Source organism: Periophthalmus magnuspinnatus, chromosome 22, assembly GCF_009829125.3.
Source record: "Periophthalmus magnuspinnatus isolate fPerMag1 chromosome 22, fPerMag1.2.pri, whole genome shotgun sequence".
NCBI classification, from domain to species: domain Eukaryota; kingdom Metazoa; phylum Chordata; class Actinopteri; order Gobiiformes; family Gobiidae; genus Periophthalmus; species Periophthalmus magnuspinnatus.
Window position 1 is genome coordinate 14,311,688 of NC_047147.1, and position 12,144 is coordinate 14,323,831.

The following is a 12,144-nucleotide window of genomic DNA, read 5'->3' on the forward strand; positions in this document are numbered from 1 at the left end:
CAGGCCACTGTAGACAGTCATAAAAGACATTTTAAGCTACCTTAAAAAACAAAAAAACAAAAAAAAAACATCTTCTATTTTTTTAATTGCAACTTCATTTTAAACAAGATCTTCAGTTGTAGTTTTCTTAATAGCATAGGAATAGAATGAAAGCTAGAATTAATATATTTTGGAACATTGCTGTATCCATATTATCTAAAAAAAATAAAATAAAAAAAAAACAAAAAAAAAACTAAACATGTTTCTGTGTAATTCTTCTTGTTTTAAGTTGCAGTCAGCCAATTTCAGCTGCCTTGTGTCCATGTGCTAATATGTGCTAATAGGCTGTAATGAGCATAACCACAGTGCTATTACCATGCTATTACTACACTGTAAAGTTAAAAGAGTACCGGGTCTTTGAAGGTGTTTTAATAAACTAATTGGCAGGGCACTCAGTTGCTACTTGCTGCCGCTGTGTGAATCCTCAGAGTAGTGCAAAGTTACTGTGGCCACTGGCAATGAAGAAGAGGTGGAGAGGAGGAGGAAGAGGAGGAGGAGGAGGAGGAGGGCGCATATCGCGAGACTTGTGCCATTATGAACCTGCTTGACACACAGCAGCGCTGAGTGCAGCCTGCCTTGCCAGGGTCGGAACCGAAGCTCAAGACAAGAGCAGGAGAAGCGAAACATCTGGCCACCCATCATGAAAGAACAGCGGGCTTAAAAAGACAATTCGACAAAGTTTAGAGGGAACAAATGTAAGTGCTTTTCTGCTTTTCTCGTTGTATTTATATGTGCGTAAAGTTAAAGTCTGTCCCTTGTTTCGCCGCTTCGTTCAATGAGTTCCTCCGCTGTTTAAAAGGCTCCGAGCACAGCGTTTCCCAGCACAGACATGGCTCGCTTTTACTGCGATCTGTATGTAGGGCACTTTTGAAATCCAAACACACCCACAAAAGCGCAACTGGAGTTAATGTGCGAATTTGGCAACTTTATCCAATTTCCTTATATCCGTTTTTAACACAATAGGCGTTTACGCTCTTTTCAGTGATAAGAGTCTTCTGAAAAGTTTAAAACGTGGTGAAATGTTGCTTCAAACCTCTGTCTATTGATTTCTGTGTGTTTTTGAGCGCTTATAGCCCCGAGTTAACATATGGCATAAAGGGGAGCACAGCTGGAGGTAGCGTTTCCATTGCGGTGATGTCAGAGCAGCTGACTCCACAGCTTGCAGTGTAATTAGCAAACAGAGCGCCAGTTTACTCACTCTGCACAGCTCTTATTTTTTACACGTTAGCTTTCCGTGTTTTCCTTCCCGATGGACCAGTCCTGGCGCTTCCAGTGTCGCTCGGTGCTTGTTCTGTAAACATCAGGGCAGTGAATGTGTGCGCAAAGAAACGTGCCCGTGCGCGTCTCTCGTTTCTCCTCACTCAGAAAAAAGTACGGACACCGAACAAACGCTACTCTTGTTGGGAGACCTCGGGGAGAGTGGATCCGCTTACGCTGTAATACATGGGTCAGTAGGCTGTAATACATGGGTGAGCGCAGCGCTGTGTCTTCTGAAACCTCTGGAAACGCTACTTTATTTAAAATATTCAGAGTACACTTACCAAATCAGCCGTTACTGTTGATTTGTTGTCTTTTCGTACTTTTAATAACCCAATCTTAAAAGTTAGGGGATTTCTAAAGATGGAGGTGTTTGCCTCCCACATGTGTACAGTGAATTGCCCTTTACATGGCTTCATTGACTTTATTCAGTATCCTGTTTTTCCTGTTTTCCTCAGGTTATGAAGGAAGAATGGAGTTCCCGGACCATAGCCGCCAGTTGCTGCAATGTCTGAGTCAGCAGCGTCACCAAGGTTTCCTCTGTGACTGCACTGTTCTTGTTGGAGAGGCTCGATTCAAAGCACACAGGGCAGTGCTGGCCTCCTGCAGCATGTACTTCCATCTCTTCTACAGGGACGAGCTAGACAAAAGGGACGTTGTGCATCTCAACAGTGACATTGTGACAGCTCCAGCTTTCAGTCTGCTCCTTGAATTTATGTATGAGGGAAAGTTGGAGTTCAGCACTCTGCCTGTGGAGGATGTGCTAGCAGCGGCGAGTTACCTCCACATGTACGACATTGTTAAAGTGTGTAAAGGCAAGCTCAAAGATAAGGAGCTGTTGTGCCTGGAGGAGAAAATGGGCGAGGGCCTGGGTCTGAGCTGTCTGGACAGAGAGAACTCCTCAGACAGTGAGCTGCACAGTAAGCAGCTCGTGCAGCGACAGATACATGCTCTGTCTCAGGGGGCTCTGAGGGCACCCGTAGCACAAGACTTTGACATGGACAACGGCGAAGTCAAGCTGCCTGTCACTGACTGTGACAGGTCTACACAGGGCAAACAGAAGGCAAATGGTCACTCTGGCAGGTCCCCGGATCTTGTAGGTGTCAATTATGTGTCAGCAGAGGCCGAGCCCTGCCACCCAACAGCTGGAAAAACAAAAGCTGATGTCAGTAGTTCCACCGTATCGTTGTCCCAGAGGTCCCGGGCTTCAAATGACATGGACTGTGCACTGGATTTGTCTCTCAAGCCTCTGTCTAGCAAAGATCCCTTACACCCCTCCTACGTCTCGGGACAGCTGGCCCTCGACAGCCAGCAGCAGGGCACTGAGCCACTTGTTAAAGACGAACACGACTTGCTGTCAGAGCAGGAGGACAGTGAGCCCATGAGCCCTGAGAGCCAGCGCTTTGGGAATAGTGCCAGGAGCTCGGTGGTGACAGGGTTCGCTGCCCTCTTCCCAGGCAACAACGGCTCCACGGCCGTCCTGCTCTCCCAGGAGGAGGACCTGATGGATGACGAGGGGGAGGCGTGCAGGGGGAGAGGGGCCCCGGGCTGCGAGCTGGAGGAGAGGAGGGGCCGACTGCTGGGGGACAGTGAGGAGGAAGAGGAGGATGACCTGGCCTCTTCTGACATCTCTACTTCCAGTGGGGTGCTTCTGCCCCCCGGCCAACAGGTGTGTGTGTGTCCCCTGTGCAGCAAAGTGTTCCCCAGCCCCCATGTGCTGCAACTGCACCTCAGCTCTCACTTCCGCGAGAAGGACGGGCCTCGCTCCAAGCTCTCCCCTGACGGCTCTGTCCCCACCTGCATGCAGTGTAACAAGACCTTCTCCTGCATGTACACGCTCAAGCGGCATGAGCGCACCCACTCTGGCGAGAAGCCCTACACCTGCGGCCAGTGTGGGAAGAGCTTCCAGTACTCCCATAACTTAAGTCGGCACGCGGTGGTACACACGCGCGAGAAGCCCCACGCCTGCAAATGGTGCGAGCGTCGCTTCACACAGTCCGGAGACTTGTACCGCCACATCAGGAAGTTTCATTGTGGCCTTGTTAAAACTCTTGCCATTGGATAAATGCCTCTCTCTAGTGCCATGACAAAAGCCTCTTCATACAGTCAATACTACTGAACAACTACAACAGCATACTGACAGTTTACTGGATCATTTTAAAGATGTAGCAACCCTAACCTGCTGAACTGTGTCATGGTGGCACTCGTGGTCAGAGGGCGCATAGACTGTTATGATCAACATAGGTGCTGTGAAATGCAGAGCTGGATTCATGTTGAACAAATCAGATGATGCACTTGTTTGTCTTGTTGAGCTTATCTGAAGAGTTTATTTGTAAAAAGGAAGTCATCCTTATTTTAATAGATGGATGTGACAATAACACTGTAGGTTAATGCAATCGTCAGAGTAAGACTTCATGTTTATGGGAGATTTTACCGTCCACAAGTAGCGATATAATTTTTGACTCCTGCATTATTTTATTAATAATATTATTTTTATTTATTTATTTTTCAATCTGTTCTGAGAAAATTCAAACCGCTTGGCAGCAAAACTTATGAAGTCTGACCACTGGAAAAAAACTGAAGGATTTTGCTCTTTGAATTATGGGAACTTACAAAGTAAGGTGCATATTTAGAGAAATTATTTCCCCTCCGTTTTAAAGATTTTTAGTTGCTCTGGCCACACTACATTTTGCTAAAATGGTTTTCAACTCATCAAAAGCTATTTCATTATAAGAAGGATAATGTCTTGCTAATACTGGTGCCTACACATCCACCTAGAGTACTTACTTCAATGACTGCTTATCAAATTTAATATGAACCAGGAGGGGTTAATCATCTTCCCTGGAGTGCCAATTGACCTTGAAGTGTCTTTGAGAATTTTAAGAATGTATGAAAAAGTCAGAATTGTATTAAATTATTCCATGTTAAGTGGCCTTGTCCTGGTGTGGCACCAGTTTCATTTAGAACAAGCCCAAGAGACTAAAACTGTCTCATGAAATCAAAGCTATGCTCCAAGTGCCATAGAATATTTGAAATCTAATTGTATTTCTTTTGAATTAACCCTTAAGTAAATTCTAGCTGAATGTGTTAAGTGGCTACTGATAAAGTGTGCATCTTTGCTGATGCTGCCCTTGAGATAATTTTGTGCTACGTGATTTTCAGATGCTGTGTGGATTCTTCCTGGTGTGTAGCGCTAAGTGTTTGAAATGTGTCTAATCTTCCTGAGAAGACTTGATCAGAATTTATTTATTAGTTTGACTTGGTTCAGGGTTTACTCTTAGTCTAGTTCTTATTTCTTTGAAAGACATTGCGTCTTGACCGCTAACTTGGTACTCATTAACTGGTATTGGGGCTGTCTATTTTCTCTGTGCAAATCCAGTTACTGTATTTTAATATGCTGTGTAGAAAACCCTTGAGAGAGTGGGAGCTTTTTCACACAGGACATAGCGAAGCACTTGTTTTTTTTTAGCATGCATATAGTTTCAACACTATTGCCTAGGCTGCTATTTCGTACTATTTGTATATTTAATGTAAATATATATTCTTTATTTATGGAGCTGTTTGTTTTCCATGTTACCATAACATGTACGGTGTCTTCTTCGGACACTGCAGTTTTCTTAATGTGTCTTCCCGGCTGATTTCTATTTCTAAAATTTGAACGTAGTCGCCGTCACTACAAATCAAAAGAATGAGCACTGTTCTGTCACAGGAAACAGTTGTTCACAAGCACAGCCACACCGATCGCCACTGGATACCTATAGAACTGGGACAATACGGGCCATTGTTGCCCCCCCCCCCCCCACAAAGTCCCAGGTAAATCTCAAGGGATCATTGTGTATCACTTCTGCAGTAGCTGTAGGGGTAAAAAAAAAAAAAAAAAAAGACAGAAAAAAATGCTCTCCCTCTCTCTTTGCACTTTTCTGTATTGAATGGAGCCATTGGAATGTGAGAAATGTATTTAAGTAAAGGGAGACCAAGGCGACTGTAAACAGGTGTATTGTTCGAAAGCATCAAAGAACAACCCCCACCCCTCTTCTATTATTCAAGCATGACGGAGATAAAGTCGTATTGTTTCTTTAGAAGTGACATACATTACCTTGCACATTCATCTAGATGGAGAGTTTTCAATCTTTCTTGTTTTGGTAATTTTCATGACACTGGTGGTATGCCTTTTAAGCTCAAATAATTTTAGTCAATCATTGTTCTATTTAAATCACAACAAATAAGAATGTAGTTTTTTATAGTGGTGAAAGTTTTGTGTACATTTGTAAAGAGGTAGTGAACTAATGTGTAACTGTTTGATAAGTGGTCCGTTCTTATTTATACCTCTAGGATGGTCACCACACGTGCCTTGCTGTAGAAACATAAGCAGGTGTTGCATCTGGAGAAGCCCTTCTATTTCCCTTTCAATGACTGCAACTAAAAGTGATCCATGAAGTTAAAACAATTCTATCATATCAATATGTGAATCCGGACATATGTAGAGTTTGATGTTTTGCTGCTTTTGGAGAGATTACACAATGATTTGACCATTGTTTTGTTTAGTTTTTTTGTTTAACAAGCATTTTAATTGTTTATATTTGTTTTCAAGTCTATACCACTGGGAGCGCTCAGTTCCTCAGCTAATGTTTTTGTTGAATGTGAACTTCGAGATTGTAATCGGAGGGCCTGGTCCATGCTGTATCAATCTTTACACTTTATACTGGAATAATGTCCTCTGCAGGTTACAACTGTGAAATTGTGTATAATCATGAAATATTTATTGCGTCATTGCTTCTTGTGCAACATTTGACTGAGTAATTTGGTTGGAGGTGAAAAAATAATAACTTTGAAATGTCCAACAAAAATCTTTTAATAGAATTTGTAGAAGTGCCATTAGAATTTAATATAATTTTTTAAATAAGAAAAGTCTATTTTATAGTAATCAATTGCTTCAGTGTTAGTGCTGTAGAGATTTAGAGGACAATCTTTATGCAGATTTGACATTGCTTAGAGGCATTTTACTTTTAACTGTATGTGCTTTTCTTTGGAGTGTGCTTGTGCGTGTGCTGTGGATATGTGACAATCTTGATTAGTCATTAAAATGCATAGAATTAAATGGAACAACCTATGTATATTGTCTGTGTTATTTATTCAACAATGCATATAATTTTCTCATAATGGCAAAAGTTACGCCGAAGTAGAAATCTTCTTGGACATAGCAACTCCAGAGATCCAGACGGCATGTGTGGGCAGCATTGCTCTGTGTACACAGACAACACAATGTGATAATACTTCTGGTTTTACAGGCCCTGTCCCACTGAAAACATTAACTCAAGGACGGAGCAATTCTAGGGATGGGCCCCCATTGTCCAGAGCCTGTTGCCAATGCTCAACAAAGAGATAAACTCTAACCCTATCTTATTTTATCTAACTCCCATCAAATGTTTGTATTTCCTTCATTCACTATTGTTTACTGGTAAACAATCCCCCCAAATATGTGTGTCTAATTGTGGGGGTGTTAATGCCAATTCACTGGACATTTACAATAGAGAGAAGTTTTAATTATTTCCCCGCTTGCACCATGAAAGCAATCCAGCTGCTCTGCGACGTGAGCCCAATAGGGATGTTCTCGGGTTCCCACCACCCTCCCCCCTCCAGTACCCCAGCTCACCCCTACTTCTGGGAAAACCATATAGAGAAGAGGGCCACACATCCCTAACTACCCCTACCCCCCAAATGTCTAACCCCCTTCAAAAATCATGGCCCCCAGAACCTCAGCCTCATCCCTGCCTCTCTCTATTGTGTGCGTGGGTAGTAGCTCAAGCCAGGCTATTGTCTGGCCCCCAGCTCCCCGGCACGTACTTTTATGCACAAACAGACGACACGGCGGCGCTGGTCGGTCAGGCTGCTGCAACAGAAAGCAAACAATGTCCTCCCAAGATCATTCAGCGTAATAAGGGCCCATCCACATAGGCAACAGCAGTTACAGCACAATAGCAGCAACATTTCACATCTGCCCCCAATGGGATCCTAGCGCATTTCTTACATGGGAAAAAAGCAAGGCCATGTGATAGGGCTTAGCTGCAGGGTGACGAGTAGAGATGTGTGCAGTGTGTAACCCGATGGTGTAATAAAACATTCCACTCTGAGCTGCTCGCATTTGGCTTGCAGACTTGGAGGTACTTGTAAAGAAGTTGAGAGGTAAGGACAGGAAAAGTTGAGAATGTCCAAGCACCTTAAGAACAAGGCCAGCGGTGGGAGCCCTTGACCTCCGAGGGGGGTGGTTTGGGTGGGGTGGAGTGGACTGCCAGGGACAGCTGGTGTGTGGCCGGTGTTTATTTATTTATTTCTTAACAAAAGACAGGTGGTCACACTTGAAAAGGGCAGAGGAAACACATGCGCACACTTGTGTACAGACAACACACATGCACAGGTTGTTTTGGCCCTCTTCATATGAACAACCGTGCATACACTTAACATCCACTTACTCCCTTTGACTTTCAGGAAAGACTGTTAGGTGAAGCTATTGACATCCACACATGCAATCCATATCAAAAAAGCTGGCCCGACATAAAATCCAAATGAAAGCATAACAATAACAGTTTAGTGATAGGAAATACTCCATTGTTAATTCCAGCTGTTTTAGTGACAATCGCTGAATATTTTTTTGTTATTCTTCTAACTTGTTCGAGGTGTGTAACTTGTGACAATCAAATTTAAAATGGCAAAAAAATGTAAAAAAAAAAAAAAAGTAAAATATTTCCTTCCCTTTATACATTTTACTTCAAAAGTCTGACTAGTTTAATTAAATAGACTTTATTATGCATTACAGGCCTTCTATATTGATTGTTGCATGGGCACATATCAACTAGTGGTCTTGCCTCTCTCTCTAATCACCCACCCACACCCACAAACACACACACACACACACACACCCCCACACACACCCCCACACACGCACACACACACACACACACACACCCCCCACACACACACACAGGGCTTGCCTTTTTTGGAGTGGCTCGCCCTGACAGTGCCAAGACAGTGTGTCCTTGGTCCACTGTACAGCTGTCACTTACTCACACTCGTTGACGCATATTTATAGCAGCAGCATCATTGGGCCCGACTCTCGCACGGCGCACTCAGACCACAGCTGGTCCCCAAAAGAATGAGCCAAAGACAAAGCCACGTGCCCCCGCTGGCCCACTGCAGTTGGTGCTGTCTGGGGCTCAGTGGGTGATGGTGTGGCCCCCTCTTTTCTTTTGCTTCTCTTTTCTTCTCTCTCTCTCTCACACACACCCAGGCATATACATGTTACAGGAGGAGAGGAGCTCTCGGTGGAAGAGGGCGTAGTGTGACCCCTCTGTCTCTCCTCTGGGTGTCTCGAATGGAGATGTGCTGAAAACAACAACAGCTGCAGCCTCCTGTTATGAAGATACACAGATAAACACATCTTTACACAGTTAAGTGAGCAGAGGAGGAAGCTGTGAAGAGCTACCCTGGCCTTTAAACTTGATAATGTATTAACTTTTTCTGGGATGAAAGCATTATGAAAATGTGAGTAGGAATTGTGGATATAGCAAGTGGATGAAATCTGGTGTAGATCCTTAGATTATCTTAGTATTGTTAAATACAAGGTGAGGCCAGGTCAATCTGACCCTGTCAAAAATGTATGTTGCTTTTGCCAAAATTATTAGGAATGTCTTTTCTTCTGGTTGGAAACTCATGACTTTTTTCTCTTTTCATTATAAAAAGTAAAACCTGGGGTAGTGTTTATGTTCTGTTTGGGGCAGGCACAAAGATTACACTGGCTTGTGATCATCCAATAGGCCTAGATGTGATAATACATTGATATAATGTGGTGTTATGCAAAACAGTAAGCTCATACCAATCTTCAGAAAAGAAAATATTGAAAACTTGAAAAAAGTGTAAAAACCTTGACTACTTGATGACAGGCATAATACTGAAGCTACAAGCTACAAAAGTTTAAGTCCAATGGATGCAATAAGTCTACGTCATTTTAAGCTGCTATCAGAGCCAGCATCTCTGCACCAAAGTAGCTTGTTTCGGTACATTTCTAACGCAGGTTTATAATATAATTGTATCAATATCACTATATGAGAGCAGTGATGTTCACTGTACCCAGAGCCAAAAACAATTACTTTCATTACATACAATACCTGAGCCTGTAGTGATGAGCCAGTCAACAGAAAATGATGACTGCCTCAAGGTTACCCAGAGCAGCAGGGTGCAGGGGCCCAAGTGTCTGCTGCTCAGGTCCAGGCGTGTAAAACCTCTGGGGGCCGCTTTAATAAATTCAATAGCTGCATCTCAAGGTTAAAAAAGATTGGAATTTAACTGTGCGGCAAAGACAACATTCCTCTTACATAAACTACTGTAAATAAACGGTTAAAACTGTCCTAAAGCGCTAAAGAGCAATTTCTACATGTAGTTTAAACAAGGTTCATTCCATCCACAAAATCTGATCAATTACGTAGGTTACTAGTTAAGTCTACTTGGAGTGCGCTCTGGTGCGTGCTGCCCTCTGCTGACATTGTGAAGACATGCAAAAATACATTCATAGGTTGACCGTAGTCTTAACATTGACACAAGTCTTTACATTGTATAAATCGGTGTCAATCTTCAGACAGTAGACTGCAGACTACATTTTGTTAAGAGAGCTTTCAGATTCAAGAAAAGCTTGGACAATTGGGTGTAGTGTAAAGTAGTGTCCTAAGTGATTTTAAATTTTCCTCAATGGGCCAAAATAAAAACGTGAATATCTTTCTTGGACCCAAATATAATATATATACATAAATATATATTAATAATAGTCTTGGAAAAAAAAACAAACACAGTCTATCCTCCTGAAAACCACTAGTATAGGTTCCCCCCTTTAAAGCAAAAATTAAAACTGTTTCAGTACCCCTTGCAGGCCAGATTAGCCCCCTTCTTTGGGCACATTTGGTTGGATGATATAGAGAAAACAAAATTAATTAATGGGAATATTTTAAAGACATAAATTTGAATTTATTTGACTTTTCAGATAAAATGTGCAGGAAATATATACACAATAGAATTTGCATTACATACAAGAGTGGTGAGTATAAAAAGCAGTCATAGTTGTAACTTATTAGACACTACATATGTTCAAGTATCATGGTCTTTTCCTTTGGTTTTCCTTCACGTCGAACAGCCACAGCATATGATTTCATCATATCGGCCACTGTAACTGAAAATGGAAGAAAGTTTCAGAACTTTATTAAATTTAACTTTGTATGAAAAAAACTCAAATCAATAAAAAAAAAAAACTTACTCTATAGTTGTGCAAACAGAGCAGCAGGAGCCGTTACAACAGGAGCACTGCCTGGTGCAGGAGGAGCAGACTGCACGGTCACACTGGGAGCATGGCGTCACTGTGCCCTGGCTCTTCAAACACACACAGCAGTTTGTCACTCCACTAGATGATGGACCTAAAGGCAGAACACAAAAGGTCAACAAGATGCGGATCTATCCAACACTGGGAGATAATCAGACTAAATGATACTTTGGTGCCATCTAGTGGATTAGAATTTAAATTGCCAACCCTGTGTCATGTCCAAATGTTTTGTTGTGTCCAAATTAGTAGGTTTGTCAAAACAACAACAACAACAACAACAAACAAAAAACAATGGCAGATTCTAAGAAACATATGAAGCCAGCACAGAGCATGTCCCATCTCTGCCAGCCAGTCCCAGGGCAAGTGTGGCTTCCACCACCAAGTGATAGAAGTGAATAAATGATATTTAAAAAGATGGTTAGACACCTTTTTAACTTGTAACACAAAATAAAAAAATATAAAATAGATCCAATACGGTCCACAAGTGAACCCTCATTTACTGGTTTACCAGTTTGACTTTTAGTTTATATGAATGTCTCAGATGAAAGGTGATGTTGTAGACGTCATTGTGATTTGCAAAGACCAGTTAAATGTATCGGATCATATGATTTATAAACATCCCATGCATACATTAATTAAAAAAAAGATTAATCTGCAACACACCTGTCCCATAAACTGCTAATAAAAATGACAATTACTGTATAACACATTGCATATTTGTCTATGCCTCAATATCCAAAAACTTGTGGTGCAAGTTTAGAAAAAAACAAAAACAAAAACCGGGCCACACTCACCTTTTGCCCTTGTTCCCCTCGTGAGCTTCCCGTCTTGTCCAATGAGAGTCTGTCCCTTCAGCAGGAACTGGCTGCTGGCAGTGTTCTCATCGGCTACAGAGATTGAGCACTTATCTTCTCCAGTCCATATTCTGCCCATCACCGCCTTGGCCCCGTTAAAAAGCAGGTTCTTCGTTTTCTCTGAAGGTAAAAACAAAAGTAAGTAAACAAACATGCAGGGGTTCAGGGGCCAAGCGACTGCTGATAAGCCAATGCAATAAAGTGCGCCAAAATAAGTAAACAAAACGATGAATAATGAAGTATTCATATTATGCTTATTTAAATAACTCAGCTACAGTTATTGTCAAGAAGAGAGCTAAATTACTCAACAAGATCAAACAAAAGCACAGCTACACTACTCTCAGTGCTAAAGGCTACAGAAGCTAAACACAAGCTACAGAAGCTAAACACAGGCTAATGCAGCTACACGTGTGCTTACCGTAGATTTCCTGTCTGTATTTGTTTCCAAAGACTCCGTTTTGACAGAGCTCATTTTGCCCGACGTGAATTTTATACTGTGAAGAAAAGCTCTCGGTAAATGGATAAGCTCTTTTCGGCATTTTGTTCGCACAATCCAAAGCTTCTATTGCGGAGCTGCGCACTAGTTTGATGCAGCTTTGGTGCGGGAAAAATACAAGACCAAAAGCAATGAGC

The 12,144-nt window shown here is 42.2% G+C and overlaps 2 protein-coding genes across 2 annotated transcripts in view; one reads left to right on the top strand and one right to left on the bottom strand.

Moving 5' to 3' along the window:
• The first annotated feature begins 580 nt into the window (after positions 1–580).
• Positions 581–6,404, top strand: zbtb42 (zinc finger and BTB domain containing 42). Its single transcript, XM_033988243.2, has 2 exons — positions 581–734; positions 1,755–6,404. Exon 2 carries the CDS (start codon positions 1,769–1,771, stop codon positions 3,359–3,361), a length of 1,593 nt encoding a protein of 530 aa, XP_033844134.1. The 5' UTR covers positions 581–734; positions 1,755–1,768; the 3' UTR covers positions 3,362–6,404.
• Positions 6,405–10,308: 3,904 nt separating this feature from the next.
• Positions 10,309–12,144, bottom strand: part of siva1 (SIVA1, apoptosis-inducing factor) — an 83,982-nt gene continuing 82,146 nt past the window's right edge. Inside the window, exons 2-5 of the mRNA XM_033988251.2 lie at positions 11,930–12,128; positions 11,452–11,631; positions 10,595–10,751; positions 10,309–10,510 (exon numbers count right to left, since the gene is read on the bottom strand). Coding sequence (XP_033844142.2) covers positions 10,462–10,510; positions 10,595–10,751; positions 11,452–11,631; positions 11,930–12,050 — 507 coding nt within the window. The 5' untranslated portion in view covers positions 12,051–12,128 and the 3' untranslated portion in view covers positions 10,309–10,461. The remainder of the gene's footprint in view (positions 10,511–10,594; positions 10,752–11,451; positions 11,632–11,929; positions 12,129–12,144) is intronic.